Source organism: Acipenser ruthenus, chromosome 44 (assembly GCF_902713425.1).
Source record: "Acipenser ruthenus chromosome 44, fAciRut3.2 maternal haplotype, whole genome shotgun sequence".
In the NCBI taxonomy this organism is placed as follows: domain Eukaryota; kingdom Metazoa; phylum Chordata; class Actinopteri; order Acipenseriformes; family Acipenseridae; genus Acipenser; species Acipenser ruthenus.
The window spans coordinates 1,414,061-1,433,829 of record NC_081232.1 but is presented as its reverse complement, the minus strand read 5'-3'; the positions used below and the strand labels follow the sequence as shown (position 1 = coordinate 1,433,829).

The 19,769-nt window shown below is 39.3% G+C and overlaps 1 protein-coding gene across 1 annotated transcript; it reads right to left on the bottom strand.

Annotated features, from left to right (window-relative positions):
- Positions 1-11,550: 11,550 nt before the first annotated feature.
- On the bottom strand, positions 11,551-18,774 carry si:dkeyp-74b6.2 (cerebellin-1). Its single transcript, XM_033998026.3, has 3 exons — positions 18,317-18,774; positions 17,785-17,904; positions 11,551-14,618 (listed from the first exon to the last, which is right to left on the bottom strand). The coding sequence occupies exons 1-3, from the start codon at positions 18,578-18,580 to the stop codon at positions 14,421-14,423; spliced, it is 582 nt and encodes a 193-aa protein (XP_033853917.1). The 5' UTR covers positions 18,581-18,774; the 3' UTR covers positions 11,551-14,420.
- Between the last annotated feature and the right edge of the window lie 995 nt (positions 18,775-19,769).

The following is a 19,769-nucleotide window of genomic DNA, read 5'->3' as shown; positions in this document are numbered from 1 at the left end:
AGAAGAAGAGAGCAAACAGATTGTGACAAGGCTGGTGTTGAGACTCTGGGATCCTGGCACTCAGAGTGATCCATCTGCTCACTACATCACCTCACCCACCATGCAGTGGGACATACAGGAGCCAGCTTGTGTTAATACAGAAACCCTTTAACTGTGATGAGAGAGAAATCAAAGGGATCTTCAATGGTAATGCAGACAGACAGTGGCCCGGGTTCTGTATTACAATGAGGGTCAGCTGCAATGGGATGAGGCTGGTAGAATGGTACCACAGCATGCTAACTGTTCCCTTCCCAAATGATCTTCAGCGGCAATGCATACAGACAGTGGCACTACAATGACAATGCAATAATAGTTCTGTAATATACCAAGGGGCAATGGTAGCACTTTGATAAGTCTATAGCTCAATACATTGCAGTTACAACCAATTATATAAAAGCACATTAAAAAAATCGTGTTCTCAATTTAGACTTCAAAATAATCCAAAGTTTCAACCTGCCTGACGTCAACCGGAATAGAGTTCCACAAGTCTTTCTAGAACAAATACAAGTTCTGCATTTTGTGATCTGTGTGGGCGAGTGTACGTTCTGTGTTTGCAGTTTCCTCCCTCGCACGTCTGCACTCTGTCGGTCGTCGGATATGTGTTGTAAAGTTTCCCTGCGGTCTGCTCTTCGCTGTCCTGCATGCTCGGCGGGAACCCAAATTCAAACCGAGCGCGGAAATCACATAGAATTCCTTCACACACACACACACACACACACACACACTACACAGACGGCCCCCCATAAGAGAAAGGGAGACGAAACCACTGTGGAGAGAGAGAGAGAGAGAGAGAGAGAGAGAGAGAGAGAGAGAGAGAGAGAGAGAGAGAGAGAGAGAGAGAGAGAGAGAGAGAGAGAGAGAGAGAGAGAGAGAGAGAGAGAGAGAGAGAGAGAGAGAGAATGTCTAAAAGACAGGGAGAGAGATACAGGGTTAGAAGGTCTAAAAGAGACAGCCCTAGAGGGGTTAGTATCTAAAAGAGAGATAGAGGCTGGTTTGTCTGAGAGGCAGGGGCACAGGGTTAGGAGAGTGAGAGTGAAAGCAGCCAGTATCATGGAACATTTACCAGGTGAAGTAGAACTATCTAGGAATTGCTACACACCATCTAGCTACACATGAAAACTAAAAGGTGTGGCAGTTCGTTTTTAAACTGTGAACATTTTAAATAAAACATTTAACACACACAGATACACACACACACACACACACACACACACACACACACACACACACACACACACACACACACACACATATATATATGTATATGTATGTGCTGCGAGGGTTTGGCGCATGAGATCAAGCAGCCATTGAAGTCGTGACGCTACTGACAGAGCATTTTTATTTAACAAAAATAAAGGAAAACAAATTATTTCTAAACAAATAATAACAATATACAGTCACACGTTGAATTTCATTTCATTTCATTTCATTTCATTTCATTTCACACCAACCCCACTGGCGCGCCTTCTTAACCCCAGCATCTATAGGACTGAACATACAGACCAGGTTCAGCCTTTTATACACACCTGCATCATTTAAACCACACTGAATAATTCACCTCCAATCAAGGTCCACATTTTACTCCATTCCATCCACATTCTCACATGGAAAAGGAAGTATTTTAAATCAAAGCCCAAACTTAACCCTTTCCTGAGTTCAGTTATTATACACATTAACAGCTAACACTACTGAATATAGCATGTTCTAGTGGAATGAATGAAAACAAGCACTTATACAAAATAGAGTCCAGCGAAGAGCAAGCAGACGAATCCCAGGACTTAAAGAGTGAGCTACGAAGAAAGGCTGGAAGAACTGAACAAAGAAGAATCCGGGGGGACACGACTGAAGTCTTTCAAATCTTGAAAGGAGTTGACACAGTAACCCTAACCAATACTTTAGGCACAGCACAGAAACCAGGACCTCAGAACACAGCTGGAAATGAAGTGGAGATAGTCTTAGGATTAGGAGACTCTTCTTCACACAGAGAGTGGTGAGGGGATGGAATGGGCTACCTAGTCATGTTGTTGAAGGAGACTCTTCTTCACACAGAGAGTGGTGAGGGGATGGAATGGGCTACCTAGTCATGTTGTTGAAGGAGACTCTTTTTCACACAGAGAGTGGTGAGGGGATGGAATGGGCTGCCCTAGTCATGTTGCTGAAGGAGACTCTTCTTCACACAGAGAGTGGGGAGGGGATGGAATGGGTTACCTAGTCATGTTGTTGATGCTGAATCACTGTGATCCTTTAAGACCCAACTTGACAAGGTATTGAGATCAATCAGCTACCAGGAACCGGATGCACACTGATGGGCCAAATGGCCTCTCGTTCTTAAATGTTATTACGTAAAGTCCACTGGAATTAAATAAGGTGATGGCTATGTCACTATCTTACCCTGTCCTTTACAAGTATCAGTGTGGCTCAGCTACAATACCGGTGTAAACAATGATGTAATGTATTACATGATGAAGCCAAATCCTTACTTACTTCCACCCCCAACTGTCTTAATTTGATATGAACACAGAAAGAGGCCCCATCTGTTAGTAGTGGCAGTGTGTAGAACTCAATCTCATCTCGCTGCAGTATCAAACTGGGGCTGCAGCCGGTTCCATCTGCAGTCTATGATTTGCAGAACTGCTATTTATAAATGATTGCGCCAGCCTTGACATTTTCCTGGCAATACATTCACAGCATTTGTATTCTTCTGATTTAAAAGCTGCCTCTAAGTACATATAGTTGACAAAATAATTCCAGGAAATCTAATGTCTATTATCATCACTTTGTAGAAAAAGGTCAAAGTTTAATGACTGCAGAAAAATCAGAAAATTTGTTTTAATGTGAAGAGGAACATTACACTGTGGTCTTTAAGTTCTAATTGTTATTATTATTATTATTATTATTATTTATTTCTTAGCAGACGCCCTTATCCAGGGCGACTTACAATCGTAAGCAAATACATTTCAAGTGTTACAATACAAGTAATACAATAAGAGCAAGAAATACAATAACTTTTGTTCAAGCAAAGTACAAGTGTGACAAAACACAATTCAATAATACAGCAGATAATTGTTAAACTTAAAATAATGAAACATTTTTATATTTTTTTGGCCAAGACTATAACATAGTCCAGTTTTATTCTAAGGATGTTTTTTGTTCTCATGCAATATAAAGAAAGTTTATGTAAAAAAGAAAAATAATATAACATAATAAAGTGGATCATCTTCAGCTTTGTGAAAAAGAAAGAACTTTTGCTGTGACACATCTAAGTTTTCCCTTTTTAGGTAGCTTTAAAACAACTATATTACAGTCTTTCAGATTTATTTCCACTGTAAAGATGTGATCTAGTTGGAGATCTTCCTCTAGGATTGATTCATTTACATCCTTTACAGTATGATCACCATTCAGTCATTTTCAAGCTTCTCACTCTAGGACTCATCATCAAAAACATAAGGAGGCTGTGTGGTCCAGTGGTTAAAGAAAAGGGCTTGTAACCAGGAGGTCCCCAGTTCAAATCCCACCTCAGCCACTGACTCATTGTGTGACACTGAGCAAGTCACTTAACCTCCTTGTGCTCCATCTTTCAGGTGAGACGTAGTTGTAAGTGACTCTGCATCTGATGCATAGTTCACACACCCTAGTCTCTGTGAGTCGCCTTGGATAATGGCTTCTGCTAAATAAACAAATAATAATAAACTGCAGTCTTCTGAGTCACTGGTACATCATCTGAATGGAATTCCTGACTGTAGTTGTTACCATCTACTGTTAGATCCCAGTAGAACTTGTGATGGGTTCTTCTTTTTGGCAGTTTCAACTACTTTCATCCAGTGTTCAGGAATGAATATATCATGATGTTTAGATTTAGATCTTTCAACAACCCCAAAGTCTGCATCATTGGGAAGATAACTGTGACCAGGTGTCATACACATCTGTTCAACCACATCTGCACCACCAAGTAAGAGCAAACCATTGCCATTTTAAAGTTCCTGTTATGTCCACCACAGCTGTCTGAAAACACTGTAAACCTTGTCTTTGCTTCATGAAGACGTTTACTGCAGTAATCCATGATGCAAGATACAATCTCATTTGGGCCTCTGGATGCTTGTCCTTCATGCCACATATACATGGAAACATCATCGTCTGTCATTCTGTGAATACCTAGATTGTATGTCCAGAGCTGACGGGCATAATAGGCAACACCAGTGCTTGTGTAAGAGTAGAAAATGTCTTTTCTAAGTCGAAGGTGAAGAGTTTGGTTTTTGAAAACTTCAGAGATTATCTTGCTTTGGTGCCTTTCTGAGATGGAGATTCCATTCAGCTTGCAGGCACAGTTTTTCTTCTGTGGTTATTTCAGCAGTTATTTGAATTCTGTAGCTGTCACATGCTTTGCAAGTGTCCTTCAGTGGCTGATGGAAGCTCAGGCTGAATTCTTCATTAAAAACCTTACGGTATGCCCACTCCTTCACAGGTTCAGTGCATTTCTCTAGGCACCATGTACAATACAGCACATACATTTATGAAATGGTTAGGTAAGGAGGCAAGAACTGGCGACGCTTTTCATTTGTATGATAAGTTCTAGTCCAGAGGCTTTCATATCGAGGGAAAGTGCCGATGTGTTCACAAGCTGAAGTAAGATCAAGCCTATGATGTTTACTGTGTTTTCCCCTTCCATCAGGCTTAGGAACACCATCATTCAACAGTTGTGACCTCAAGGCACGGTCCAGTCGCTCATTACTTATTTGTATTGTTTGTAGAAAGAACTTCTTGCCCACACTTACAGTTCCACTTGCAGTGGATAAATTATACCCTCTGGAAAAGTTATTTTGATAATCTGTTGCTTGATCAGAACACCTCTGTCTAGGACGTACCTCTTTCACACTGCCACAAATTAATGCTTTTTGTCTATTGGCACATTTACACCTGCACTTATGTTCAGCTGGGTTTAATTCTGTTGCAGGAATGTCTTTTCCCTTGTAGTTGATGCAGGCTTTCCCTGAATTTCAACTGATTTGCTTTCCAGTTAGCTTCATCTCTAGTGCGCTTCCTTCCATTTCTGACTGTCCTTTCCTCACTTTCTCCAGATGGTAACTCACTAGGCACAAAAACAACTTCTTCCCCTTCATTAAAATGATTCTCGTTTTCCTGACTAGCTTCTGGCTGCACTGTCTCAGCTGCACTTGACCCCATTTTCATCCTCACATATTCTGTTCAAAAAATGATGAGAAAGGTATATTGTCTAGGTTGTCTAATCTTCGCTACACTTTTCAAAACTTGCAGTCTTGGTAATCTAATCATTGCTAGAGGTCTTGAGATCTTTTGAAGAACTAACATGGCAATTAATGCACACGGATTCAAGACTGCAGTACCGATGCAGCTACACTTTTTAATAACGTTCCCGAGCTAAAAAAAAAATATATATATTGTGCTTAAGCAAAGCAGATAAAAATTCATTTGAAATACAAACACAAAGCAAATTTAAATATATAATTTGTAACATGATTAGTATATACATTCCACAGTGTCATATCAAGCAGAGAAGCATTGAAATCTTAACAAATTTAAACTCTTGAGGCTAAGAAACCAATTTCATTATTATTTGTTTATTTAGCAGATGCCTTTATCCAAGGTGACTTACAGAGACTAGGGTGTGTGAACTATGCATCAGCTGCAGAGTCACTTACAACTACGTCTCACCTGAAAGACGGAGCACAAGGAGGTTAAGTGACTTGCTCAGGGTCACACAATGAGTCAGTGGCTGAGGTGGGATTTGAACTGGGGACCTTCTGGTTATAAACCCTTTTCTGTAACCACTGGACCACACAGCCTCCACAATTTCATCCACTCTGTAAAATTTGTGACAGATTTGCAAAGTAAGCACCATTATTTAATTTAGTTATCTATTTGCATACCAGTTTACTACTTAAAAACAGACAACATTAATTGTATTTGTATTTTTTTGTGTGGGTTTACCTGATCCACTAAGGGACAAATCATATTCCAAAGATGAATCAGAATCTTCAAAAATGGGTGAATGAAGCTGAGGAGTTGTAAAAACTTTTCTCTGAGCTTTCTCCTTTCCTCTCTCAGACGTCATTTTTTATTTACTGTGTGACATAGACTACTTTTTCACATTGTAATTTGACATAGCCCATTTTTCAATTTGAGTATCCCATAACATCACATAGTAATAAAACAACCCCTAGCTAATATACACAGCTTAGCCCATTTTTGTACTATTAAATTAGGATCCAGACATTGGAAAAATGCATGTATCTCAAAATCACTTTCATACTCATGGGCCCAATTCTGAACATTTTGTTTTTTAGACAATGACTCTCCCTGTGCCTAGCTTCTAGAACACCTCAAGATTTGTCATTTATATCCTTTATATACCTGCCTGGGTGAAAACCTCTGGGGGTGAGAATTTCAATTTCCGCTCAGTAATCAGTGATACAGAAACAATAAGCACTCATGTGTGAAAATGTTAGACCACTTTGTGCTTTAATTAGGCATCTTAACAACTTCTATAAAGTCTCCTGCATTTCACCATGTGTGGCTGTGTGTTCATTTCCTCTTACTACTTTAAATTAATTGCATGTGTGGCTTATTAAAGTCAACCAATACTTAGACAATCACACACTTTGTACACTAATGTATGTCTCCATTAAAAATTCACCTTCACTATAGTGTGGCGAAGCATTAACAGGGTCAGGTTACCGTTTGCTGTGATCACAGCCTTGACATGGCACAGACTCCACAAGGTGTTGGAAGGCGTCTCCAGGGATCCATTCACTCATTATTGACATGGCACAGACTCCACAAGGTGTTGGAAGGTGTCTCCAGGGATCCTTTCACTCATTATTGACATGGCACAGACTCCACAAGGTGCTGGAAGGCGTCTCCAGGGATCCATTCACTCATTATTGACATGGCACAGACTCCACAAGGTGTTGGAAGGCGTCTCCAGGGATCCATTCACTCATTATTGACATGGCACAGACTCCACAAGGTGTTTGGAAGGTGTCTCCAGTGATCCATTCACTCATTAATATTTAGGCAGGCAGAGGATGGGGATGACGAATCGTTCAGACAGTTGGATTGAGATCTGGGGATGGCCATGGAAGATGTCATGCTCCTCAAACCAGTTCTGCTGGACGGGTGCATTATCATACTGAATGCCATCTAGTGATCTGTCACTTTGGATTACCTTTTGTTTAGCTGGCAATACACTAGCTGTGCACTAGATGGCGCTGCATACTAAAAAATACTTTGGCAACATAGAAAACAGTCTGTTTTTCCTGCCTGATGTCACAAATGCTACCATGACTGTCATTTACTGTGCCGAGTGTACCTTATTTGCGTAAAATATCTACCTGTAGAACAGGAAAACTGTACTTATAAAATGATACTGTATGTATTAAGTGATACTGTATGTATTAAATGCAAAAGACCTTCCTGTGGAGCAGGAAAACTGATGTATTAAACGGTATATACATTATAGACCAGTCCATTTTAACCAGAGCAGTTCTCCATTAAAACCCATGTTGTTTGGCAGGGACACGCCTCATCAATACGTTGTAAACAGAACTCCATTCTAACAGGATCCGTTATTAGTGGTGTGCTCCTGTATTAACATTTTTGATGGGAAGGAATGATTTCTGGATGTTAATGTCATACTATCTTTTCAATATAAAGCCTCATGCAGTTTACACAACTGTTTGTCCTTGCGTGCAGTAACATGGCCTCACCTCTAGGGGTCAGTATAAATCCACTTCTATACTGTGCTTGGTTTGAGAATTGATGACCCAGCACTTTGGGGTCAAAGTGACCAGAGTTTTTGTATCAGCAAGACAGTGTTTATTAAATTAATGCGGCTGATTCAATTACAACAAGCTAATTCAAATTAGGTAGGCAGAATATTCTCAAAGTAATCTGATTTTGAATGTTTGCGTACTGTGCTATTCAGAAGGGACTTCTATTCTGATCATGTAACTATTTCAATGCTGGCATGAAGGCTGTCAGTGTGACCTTTCAGCTCTCCGCCCTACACCCCCAATACTCTCTCTGTCTGTATGAATGTAAAGTGGGGGGCTGGCAGAGTTGAAAGGTTATCACATGATCTGAATGGAATGCGGAAGGCTGTTCAGAGCCCAGCAGTTAGGATTCTCCAGACAAGCTCAGAGCAGCTCAGCCGGGTAAAGGCAGATTTAGAGAAAAATGAACTCAAGATTGAAAACAACAGAACAACTCAGAATAGTTGACAGACATCATAATAGGAAGGGAAACAGATACAATAAATTAAAATGAGTTTTCCTACAATTTAGCCTTGAAAACAAGTTTTATTTTAACGTTCCAAGGCTTATCACTGACACACCGACACGTACATAAAGTAAAGCATTCTGACAAGATGGAGAAAGACACTTTTGGAAGGATATTTTGGTCAAGTTATAATGTATCAATTATTGTAGACTATTCTTTGCAGTCATGGAGCCAGACTCTATTTTGTGTGAACCAGCATTCTGTGAGTCCTGGGAGAGTTGGAGCAGTGTGGAGTAGTGGATAGAGCTCTGGACTCTTGACCGGAGGGTTGTGGGTTCAAATCCCGGTGGGGACACTGCTGCAGTACCCTTGAGCAAGGTACTTTACCTAGATTGCTCCAGTAAAAACCCAACTGTATAAATGGGTAATTGTATGTAAAAACAAATGTGATATCTTGTAACAATTGTAAGTCGCCCTGGATAAGGACGTCTGCTAAGAAAGAAAGAAAGAGTTGCAAGGGTGGTCTCACAGTCATTGTCTTGAGGAAGTGGTGATTGCCTGTCCTGAAGTGATTATGTCTTTAATGACATCTCCAGTAAAAACCAAACTGTATAAATGGGTAATTGTATGTAAAAATAATGTGATATCTTGTAACAATTGTAAGTCGCCCTGGATAAGGGCGTCTGCTAAGAAATAAATAAATAATAATGTATCTGTATGCTTCACTCACAACCAACATTCAAGTCCTGGAGAGAGCATGCTGCTCTCCATTAAAGTAACCTGCAAGCTGTCTTATCTGGTGGATCCTGGAATATACCCCAAAAAAAGTTTCTTTAAGTTTGAAAGCATGTTGTGTCATATGATAGCGAAATGTAATTCTCTGTCTGACTGTAGCAAGAGATCCATCACTCAGCCAGAAGGCGGTTTTCTGCCCACAGTAGCTTTAAAAAAGAAACTGCTGAAAATGATTGACTTTCTCTTTATAAATGGACAGATAAAACTACTCCATACATTAATGTTTATTCAGCCTGTGTGTATCTGCTTGTCAGGAATCGGGGGAATGGTAGAAGAATGACTCGTGTATTTTAATAGATGCATTTGTTGTTGTTTTTTAAGTGCGATGTATTTTGGGTATTTGGGGTATTTTGGGTAGCGAGGTGCCAGTAAAGTGAACTTGTATCTTTTACTGATTCTTTGCATAAATAAGTTGTGAATTGTAAGATTGTTAAGAATTAGTTTTAGACATAATGCTAAATTGGATTTAAGGCGCGCAGGTAATGCAAGTCTGTGCCCGGCTGTTGTCTGTGTGGGAAGGGAAGCTCGTGCCTGAGGCTCCTGCTTATGCGCGGTTCTCTCGGGGTCGCGTTCACCTTTTCCATACAGGGGACATTTAATCTTGCCTATATTATAATAATAATAATAATAATAATAATAATAATAATAATAATAATACCTGAGATAAGGTATAAAAGAGGTCAGTATGAGGAGCTCTGAGTGTATGGCTGGAGGTTAGTACCTGGCCTCTGTGGTAGCCTAGGTATATAAGTACAGCAGTCTCCGGCTAAGAGAACACCCCTCGGGAAGCAAGCGAAGTGTTCATATAGCCGAAGTGTTCTCGAAGACAGAGTGAGCCACCAGACACAATATGAATCAATAAATAAATAAAAACATTTGTATTACTTGTCATGACGCACGTGCATCAACATATGAAATGAACTGAATAAGTAAAAGCAAAACAATAGAAAGGTGTATGCAAATCAACTATAATAATAAAGTAACAGACAAACTAACGATAATAAAACTAAAGCAAAACAACATGGTCAAAAACCTCAATCGCTAGGTATTAGCTGACGGGTGTGTTTCGGGGTATCAAAATGGCAGAGGCAAAAATAATGAGCGTTAATTAACGTTAATAAACTGTCAAACTAAATTAACACAGCATCCCTACACACGTTACAAAATGCGGCAGCATATACAAGGCATGCGCATTATTTAACAGAATGGTGAAGCAACTCACCAGAACGGGAAACACCAAATTGTTCAGTGACTCGAACAATTTCCCACTGTGTGCAGCAAGAGAAACAGCGACACACTTTGATGTTTGTTTACATGCCATTTTGTAGCGATGTGGAAATCGTTTTTTTACAAAACTTTCTGTATCCATTGTGAACGAATCGCTGTCGGTGTCAAGAAGGTGATCTTTTAAGAGCAGTGCCTGTTCCTTTAGCTGGAGCATTTACAATGGGAAAAATCAGTTTCACCACCAGGCGAAGTGTTCTCTTAGGAGGTGTTTCTGTACACGGATACGACTGCACTGTGTTTTCTGGCCAATATTTCTCTTTTTTTTAAATCCAAGATCAGTGTAAGTAGTTATTTGCTGAAAGAACAAGTTTAATTTTGTTCACAATAAAGGGTCACGTATCCTTTGGTCACGTATCCTGCAGGTTGCTGTCTCTTACCTTCGCATTATGGATTCGACTTCTCCAATCATGGACCCAGTTCCAGGTTTCGGCAGGAAAATGTCCTAACAGGAATTGTCTAAAACCACATCAGTATTTTGGTCATTGTACCTGGTTTATTTGCTCCAGTGTTTTTTGTTTAGTTCTGTTAATAAACGAGTGCAACAGCACCTTCACTGCAGCTTCCTAACTCTGAGTCTCATTCCTGATGCCATCCTTTCACAGTGATGTTAAACCAGTTTGCTGAAAGTGACTTCGGCATAAGTAGAGTGGCTAAGGCAATGACTCGCTTGGCCTTAGATGTTGAGTGATAAAGCGCGTGCAGGAATGATTGGGAAGGAGAAATATTCTAAAGAATTAACCACCGTAACTTTGTGAAAGAGGGTAGTTAGTGGTTGGTTGCACTTGAATGAAGTAACAGCTGAATACATCATTTCTATTATAATTAATAGGATAACACAAAACTGTAGTCACGTGAGCTCTGAGCGTACTAGAGTATAGAGGCGACACAGACAGGAGCTGCTCTTCAGATTTAGTTGCCTGTCATAGATATATGCTCCTAATACCTCCAGATCATCAGGACCATCGGTGTAGCTTCTGAGGCTGTCTCTCCAGGGGTTCAGCTAATCTGATCAATTGCCTATCTCTGTTAATACTAGCAGTCTTGTTAATGTTAATGTTATTAGTCCTAATAAGACTCAAGGAAATGTATTTTAAATAGGATCTCCGATCGATCAACATTTTTATTTCCTATATTCCTCTTAAAAGCTAAATAATAATAAAAACAGAATTTTGTTGGAATAATTTATTGTTTTTATTTAGATATTTTTTTTATTAAAAGACATTAATACAGGAATATGGCAGTTCTTAAAATAGTTTCACTAACAACATATTTCCATAGATTGTACCTGTTGTGCACGTTTATATGTTATACAGGTTAAAATGTGCAATTATTGTAAGCATGTACTGTAGTTTGCACATCTATTAGAACACCCCGAGATTTATCATTTATATCCTTTATACACCCACCTGCATGAAAACCTCTGGGTGTGAGAATTTCAATTTCCACTCAGTGCTTTAAAAACAATAGGCACTGGTGTGTGAAAATGTTAGACCGCTTTGTGCTTTAATTAGGCATCTTAAACAACTTCTAAAAAGCCTCCTGCATTTCACCATTTGTGGCTCTGTGTTCCCTTTCTCTTACTATTTTAAATGAATTGCATGTGTGGCTTATTAAAGTCATCAATTCAATTAGACAGTCACTACTTTGCCTATATTGCATAACAAATCAAAACTACAGAAGCAATGGGGTGTTCTAATAGATCTGCACAGGACTGTATGTTCATTTGGAAACATCTGGAAGTACACTAGGTTAAATAAACCTCTGTTTGCACAAGCCATGCTTTTAGTGTCGCACTTCTTGGGTCAAATTGGTGAGGGTGAAATTGGCCACACCCCTTCACTGTTTGTTAAAACTGCACATTGGAGACCTGTGTAGCTAATAGGAGTTAAAAATGGGTGGAAATAATTTGTGTGAGCTACAATAACTTTAATGTCTTACAATAAACCTAGAAAAATATCTACATTATTAATATTCTTGACAATACCTTTGACATCAATGCATGCTTTAAGATTATTTTCAATAAATAAAGATGGATTATAAATAGGGATTCTAGTTTCCAGGGTTTATTTTTGATCATGTGATGTCTCTTTAAACATATTTTGAGCTGATTCACTTTCTTAATCAAGCTCTAATTCTCAAAGGAAGTTGTTTCTTTTTACCCTCATATCTTGATTGAGTTAAATGACACGCATTGATCTCACCTGATTCTATCTGAACCTGCATTACAATCTGGCTCTAAACGCCAAATTCATCTTATTAATTTCCTATGCTTTCGTTTCTATTAGTGCATCGCTAATTTAAACAATCTGGTTTTCAGTTAAGGCTTATTATTATTATTATTTATTTCTTAGCAGACGCCCTTATCCAGGGTGACTTATAGTTGTTACAAGATACCACATTATTTTTACATACAATTCCCCATTTATACAGTTGGGTTTTTAGTGAAGCAATCTAGGTAAAGTACCTTGCTCAAGGGTACAGCAGCAGTGTCCCCCACCTGGGATTGAACCCACGACCCTCCGGTCAAGAGTCCAGATCCCTAACCACTACTCCACACTGCTACCCAGTAATTAATAGCTTAACAACTATTAATTAATGTTTAAAGGGAGGGAGAGAGATGGAAAATAAAACCCCAAACTAGAAGCCCTAATTATTTATAAACTACAATGTCTTCTTTAAGGGAAAGTGGATTTTTGAAATCCGGTTAATTCTGCTTTATGCTAGTTTCAGATTTCATTTAGTTCTACTGCCCCCTACAGTCTTATGTTTGCAATCATTCTGTGTGCTTCTTATGAACTCAAATGCTGTGTTTTTGTAAGTCAGTGCTAACTATGACTTCAGGAGCTGCTCTCCTTGTCACATGACGGTCCAGTGCCTGGCAGTTCGGATTCTCCAGATTTAACACCTCAGAAAGATTGCAAACATCCTAAAAATATGTAACATTTACACAAAATGAAATCAAATTATATTAAAAGAAATATTCTTTATAGAAAAAAAAACTTGCAAATGTTTGTTGTATTGTGAACAATTCATAAAGGATTATTGTAAATTACTCTGATGTCAGAGAAAATGTTGCTTGTGCAAAAAAAAAAAAAAGGAAATTGATTTGAAAGCTTCAGTCTTCAGTTAATGAGAGGAATAGAAATGGATTTGAAAAGCTTGGTTAACACTTCTGTAATGCAGAGGGAGAAGGGGGTAAAATGTTGCACAATTAGAGTGAAGAAAGTGGATTTTGTTTATTAATTTAAAATGGTCTTATCTGATATGTACCCTTATACAAATTTGCCACATGCTATTGTCTATCCAATTGTGATGAAACTTGCTATTAACATGATTAACAAGTTATTGAGAGTATCAGATTCTGGGGCATTGAGGGGTGTCTGTCTGTACATCTGTCCATCCGTATATCACACTTAGATTTTTGCTGTGATCTATCTGGAGAACCACTTATCCGATAGCGATGAAACATTTGATTTCTTATTCTATTCTGTACTGCATCATCTTTTTTCATCACACTGATAGCTCTGATTTTGTAGAGCAATGGCATGGGTCTGTGTCACTCATAGACTTGCTCTGCCTTTACTATGGGAAACTTTTACAAGGGGAATGTCTGCCCCTGTATACTCCTAACCACACTCTTAGATCACAGGATGCAGAGCTACAGGCTGTTCCAGGGTGAATACAAATGACAAGGGAGGAAGGGCTTTTACTTGTGAAGCTCCTGAATTATGGGATGCTCTGCCTTCTTCTGTCAGGTGAGCTGGGATTGAAAACGTATTTTTGTAAAATAACTTTGTTTTAAAATCTTAGTTTTCCTATTTTACAATCAAAGCTGCATTTTGTATCTACTTTTGAATTTCTGTTTAATCAAATTCTGTATTAGACACATTTTGTGTGTGTGTGTGCGTGCGTGTGTGCGTGCGTGTGTGTGTGTGTGTGTGTGTGTGTGTGAAGCGCTTTGTGATTCTTGTGATGAAAGGCGCTATAGAAATGGGAATTATTGTTTCATACTTCCTAACTAATCTTAACCATTCTTAATTCTGGGATTACAGTGGAAAGACCAGGAAGCCAGAGAAGGTGGAATATTTCCAGCCCCCCATCAGGTTCCCCCTCTCCAGTTTCAGGTAGGCCTTGTCTCCCTTCTCCATGGTCATGAGCCCCGCATTAGTGGCAGCCTCTCTTGTGACATCCTGGTCCCCAGCGAAGGCAGTGATCACAGGCCAGCCGTTCAACACCAGAGACACCTGGAACACAAGAGGAAATAGAGAACAATCACGATCAGTTTATCTGAGTGACATCACTGAACCAGCATCACAATTCATCTGAGTGACATCACTGAACCAGCATCACAGTTAATCTGAGTGACATCACTGAACCAGCATCACAGTTCATCTGAGTGACATCACTGAACCAGCATCACAGTTCATCTGAGTGACATCACTGAACCAGCATCACAGTTCATCTGAGTGACATCACTGAACCAGCATCACAGTTCATCTGAGTGACATCACTGAAAGGGAATTTCATATCTATCAGACAGAAGTAACTTGCTAAGCAATTGTATTTGATAACATTTCTCTGCCATGCACACCCATTGACCATATAGGTCTCGAATTTGCAATTTTGAAAGATGTTTTTTTTTTGTGAACAATTATTTTTAATGATTTTTTTTTTTTCTTATTATTTTCCCCACCCTTCGGGAAAAGGGAACTGGGGGAGACAGTACAATTAAAAAAAAACTTCACATTACTACAGAAATACAATATAATATCCAGACAAAAACAAGAATATTACAACAAAATACAATAAACTATTGAAACTCAAATGTTAAGAATATTCTTTAATTAATTAAATGAAAGTTGTCCTTATAATAATAATAATAATAATAATAATAATAATAATAATAATAAAAATAATAATAATAATAATAATAACTTTAATTTAATAATAATAATAATATGCACTTGATGAACTTGATCTAACTCAAACAGCTGTGCCACTATCGGCAGCAGTATCCCATGTTGCCATCGTGTTAGCAGTGGCTAAGTGTAGCCGAGCTTTGGATCTTTCCAAAAGAATGATGTCATGTAAATAGTCCAACCAGACAGAAGAAAAGGCGATAGACGGCTCCACCCAACCCTTCAGGATAGCTTTCTTGGCTGCCATCATCCCTGCCACCATCTTCCTAGATTGTAATGGCAATGCTAACTGAGAGTCATCAGCCAGCAAAAGCACCTCAGGAGAGAGGGGCATGACCACTAGAGAGTAGCTACAACAGACTGCCAAAAGTTACGGGCACTCCCAGAACATATGCCTGTATGTGCCTGTCACTCCCAAGGCACAAGCCTGGCAGGTAGGAGAGTCCAGATGAAAATGGTAGCAGATCCTAAGTGGAGTAGCATAGAATCTGTGAGCCATTTTAAAATGAATAAGCTGAAGCTGACGATATAAAAATATTCTCCCAGATAGTATCCCAGTCTGGGGTGACAGCAAGCTTACGGAACTCCTGTGACACGGTGCCCTCCCATTTTATATATTTATGCATTTAATATTACTGTTATTGGTGTTATTATAGTGTATTATTTTCCATTAGGTATTATTAATATTATTTTGAATTGTGTGTGGTGGCACGGATGGGGTTAATTCTCCATCCAATAAAAAACCTTGTGAAGAATGTGGCTGGAGCCTCAATGAGCTGACCGATTTATTGATGGCTAGTTAAGGCTCCAGCAACAGTATAAAAGGACCCACTGGGCTCATTATGGGGTTGATTGGAGAAGGAGAGGGACTCACTGAGACAGAGTGCCAAACAGACGATTGCTACCATATTTCTATTTTAATTTTGTAATTTTGTAATTTTGTAATGGGACAATATAGGGTTTAACCCCTTAAGGTACACAAGGAATTGAGCGGTTGTTCAAATGGAATAATTGAATTGAAGACACTGAGAAAGACTTCTAGTAGAAACACTTGTCACTGAATTAAAGACACCTAGAAAGACTTCTAGTGGAAACGTGTGCCATTTATTTGAAGACACTGAGAAAGACTTCTAGGGGAAACGCTTGTCAATCAATCAATCAATTGATCAATCTTTATTTTATTTTATAGTTCCTTTCATAGTGGACCACCATCACAAAGCGCTTTACAAGATACAGTATAAAAAGAATGCATAATACATTAAGTATAGTAAAACAAAACAAAAAAACTAAAAACTAAAAAAGTTAGAAATAGCAAAGACACAACAGCTAGTAACAGATATCAGGCTTAAAGAGCATGGAAAGCAAGAGAGAACAGGCGGGTCTTGAGAGTTGATTTAAAGCACCAAGGCTAGGAGAGAGTTCCAGAAAGGACAAGCTGAAGGAGCGTTCTTCAAGTGTGGGGCGCTTTTGCTTGGGGATAACGAGTAGGCTAGAGTCGGAGGACCTCGGAGCTTGCAGGCAGGGACATAGCGGGTCAGCAGGTTGAGGAGGTACTGAGGACCTGTGTGATGAAGGGCATTGTAGGTGAGCAGGAGAGTTTTGAAAATAATCCTGAACTTTACAGGTAGCCAGTGCAGCTGGGCAAGACGGGGGGTGATGTGTTCACATTTTTTACATCTGGTAAGGATCCTGGCAGCGGCATTCTGAACTAGCTGCAGTCAGTTGAATTTTGAGTGCTGGAAGACCGCCATAGAGAGAGTTGCAGTAGTCAAGGTCGAGTCGAGACAAATGCCTGACAGAGTATTTCCGCATCTAGGAGGGAAAGGAGGGACGGACTTTGGTGATGTTTTGAAGGTGGTAGAAGGAAGATTTGACCACGGAGGATCCAGACGTTAGGTGTCAGAGTGAGAATTAGGCCTCTAGTAGCCACTGGGAGAGATATGGATAAGGTCCTCGCTCTACCTGTCCTCGCTCGGACTGCCAAAGCTCAGACTGCTCTTGGACACGTGGCCCTTAGACTGGCTGGCGCTTAGATGGATGGCATTCTAAGACACTGTTTGCCAATTATACTGTCCTGCAGGTCTAGAGCTGGTACAGTTTACATGCTATCTAAATTCACTTCAATCAACCACTGAACACTTTAGAAAATGAATTCCTTCAACCAGCTAATGTAGTTACATCAGCAAACTAGCATTTCAATGTACTTGCCAATCGCTATTTAGTTTTGTCCCGTCTAACTGCAAACAGCATCAGAATCCATGTACCAGGCAGGTCGAGTTGCATGAATCAACTCGTCAATAAACTTGTCATTGAACCAAAGACACAGAGAAAGACTTCAGTGGAAATGTTTGTCACTGAATTGAAGACACAAGAAAGATTTCTAACGTTTGTCATTTAATTGAAGTCACTGAGAAAGACTTCATGTCGAAACATTTGTCATTGAAGACACAGAGAAAGACTTGAATTAATTATAGTGGGGTTTGCCTCTTACTTGTATGGTCTGTCTGTTGTACACTTTGACCACATGGAAGCAGAAGCTGTACACTCCGTTCCTCGGGGCGATGAACATGCTTCTGGCTGGATCAAAATGATTCCCGACATTAACCAGGATCTGTGGAGAAAACCACGGTGGATATAAAGTTGAAATAAACACTTCTTCAATTCCATTGAAAAAGCACAGTGAAAGCATGGTGAAGCATAGGGAAGCATTAAAGCACAGAGAGCTATTGTAAAGCATAGGGAAACATTATAAAGCACAGAGAGGTATGGCAAAACATAGGGAAGCATTGTAAAGCGCAGAGAGGTATGGTAAAGCATAGGGAAGCATTATAAAGCACAGAGAGGTGTGGTAAAGCATATTAAAAATAAATCATGATAAACTACAGTAAATGCATAGTATAAACATGGGAAAAGCATGGGGAAAGCTGCAAAATGACCATGTAAATTTACCATGGTAGACTTGTATGTACCAAAGGCTACCTGTTGTCCTTATAGTCTATTCAAACATGTAAACACAGCCTTACCTGATCAAAGTAGATCGTCATTGTACGGTTGCTCATTTCCGACGGTTCATGGTTGGTTTTCCGAATTGCGGAAAAAGCCACTTTCCCAGTCCCGGAACGCACCGACATTCCCAACGCCGTCCCAGCCGGCTCTGAAGTGGGAGTAGAATCACAGACCACCAGACACTTCCCCTCCAGGACAATGGGATCCGTGTCATTCTGAGAGTGGACTGAGATGAACTTCAAACTCAGAATCAAAACTACTGAGAACTTAATCAACTTCATGCTTTAGAATTGAGATGTATTACCAGCTAGACCACGAAGACACAAGATTTTGAATGGGTAGTCCTCTCTGACTATTTTGACAGCAGAATTGAGATCTTTCACCAAGTTATGGAAGTCCACCAAGATAGGAAGTTTGGATACAAGTATTTGCGAGTAGTTTGATCTTCAGGAACTCCAAAATAGACCAAGAAGATATCTGACTATCAAAGGCTAGTCCTTTTTAGACTAGAATCAAATTTTGAATTTTGAATGGTTAGTCCTTTGTTATTTATATTTTGCCCCCAGCAACTGAGATGTTTAACCAAGTTATGGAAGTCCACCAAAATACAAAGTTCTTGATGAAAGCCTCTGCAAACAATTTGATCCTCAGAAACTCCAACGTAGACCAAGATACCAGGAAGTCCTTTTTTGCATAGATTTTACACCCAGAAGTGAGCTTGTTCAACCAAATTATGGATGTCCACTAGCATACAAAGTATAGTAGGAACTCCTAAACAGACCAAGAAGATATCTGACTATCAAAGGCTAGTCCTTTTTAGACTAGAATCAAACCATTTAACCAAATTATGAAAGTCAACCAAAGTTCTGGATAGAGCAAGTATTATGATCCTACTCCAAAGAAGAAGGTACCAGAAGGTCCTCTTTTACTTATAATGCTGATTCCAAAACTGAGACGCTGCACCAAATTATGGATGTCCACCAAGAAGCTGCTTGAGATGTTTCTTAATGAAACTGATGGCTTCCTAGTTCCATTGGTGGAATGTTATGCAAGAGTCTATCTGTAAGGAAAGAAAGAAAGAACAAGACATGGTTATCAACAGACTAGAGCAGAGGTTCACAAACAGTGAGGGCCACGCGACTGTTCCAAATGTTGTGTATTTCCATAGTAGTTACTTAGTAAATACATGTGTACTTACACATAATTACAATGTTATTATGCATAGTTACAAAGTACTTAATGTGTAAATCTTTTTGCATGCTATAACCCTAAACCTAACACTAACCCTTTTCTGATACAATTGTGTACTTACATATATCGTGCAAAGAAATGTACACATTAAGTACATTGTAACTATGCATAATAACATTGTAATTCGGTGTAAGAGCACATGTATTTACTAAGTAACCATTATGTAAATACACAGTAATTAGAGACTTAATATAAAGTGTTACCAAGCAGGTACCAGAG

Bases quoted from the DNA above. Each gene is read 5' to 3' on its own strand.
- si:dkeyp-74b6.2 (XM_033998026.3), bottom strand. From the start codon at position 18,580: ATGAAGTTGATTAAGTTCTCAGTAGTTTTGATTCTGAGTTTGAAGTTC. The intron at 17,905-18,316 runs GTAAGGCTGTGT...TTTTCTCCACAG, and splicing joins TGACGATCTACTTTGATCAG to ATCCTGGTTAATGTCGGGAA. The intron at 14,619-17,784 runs GTAAGAGGCAAA...CTTGTGTTCCAG, and splicing joins ACAACAGACAGACCATACAA to GTGTCTCTGGTGTTGAACGG.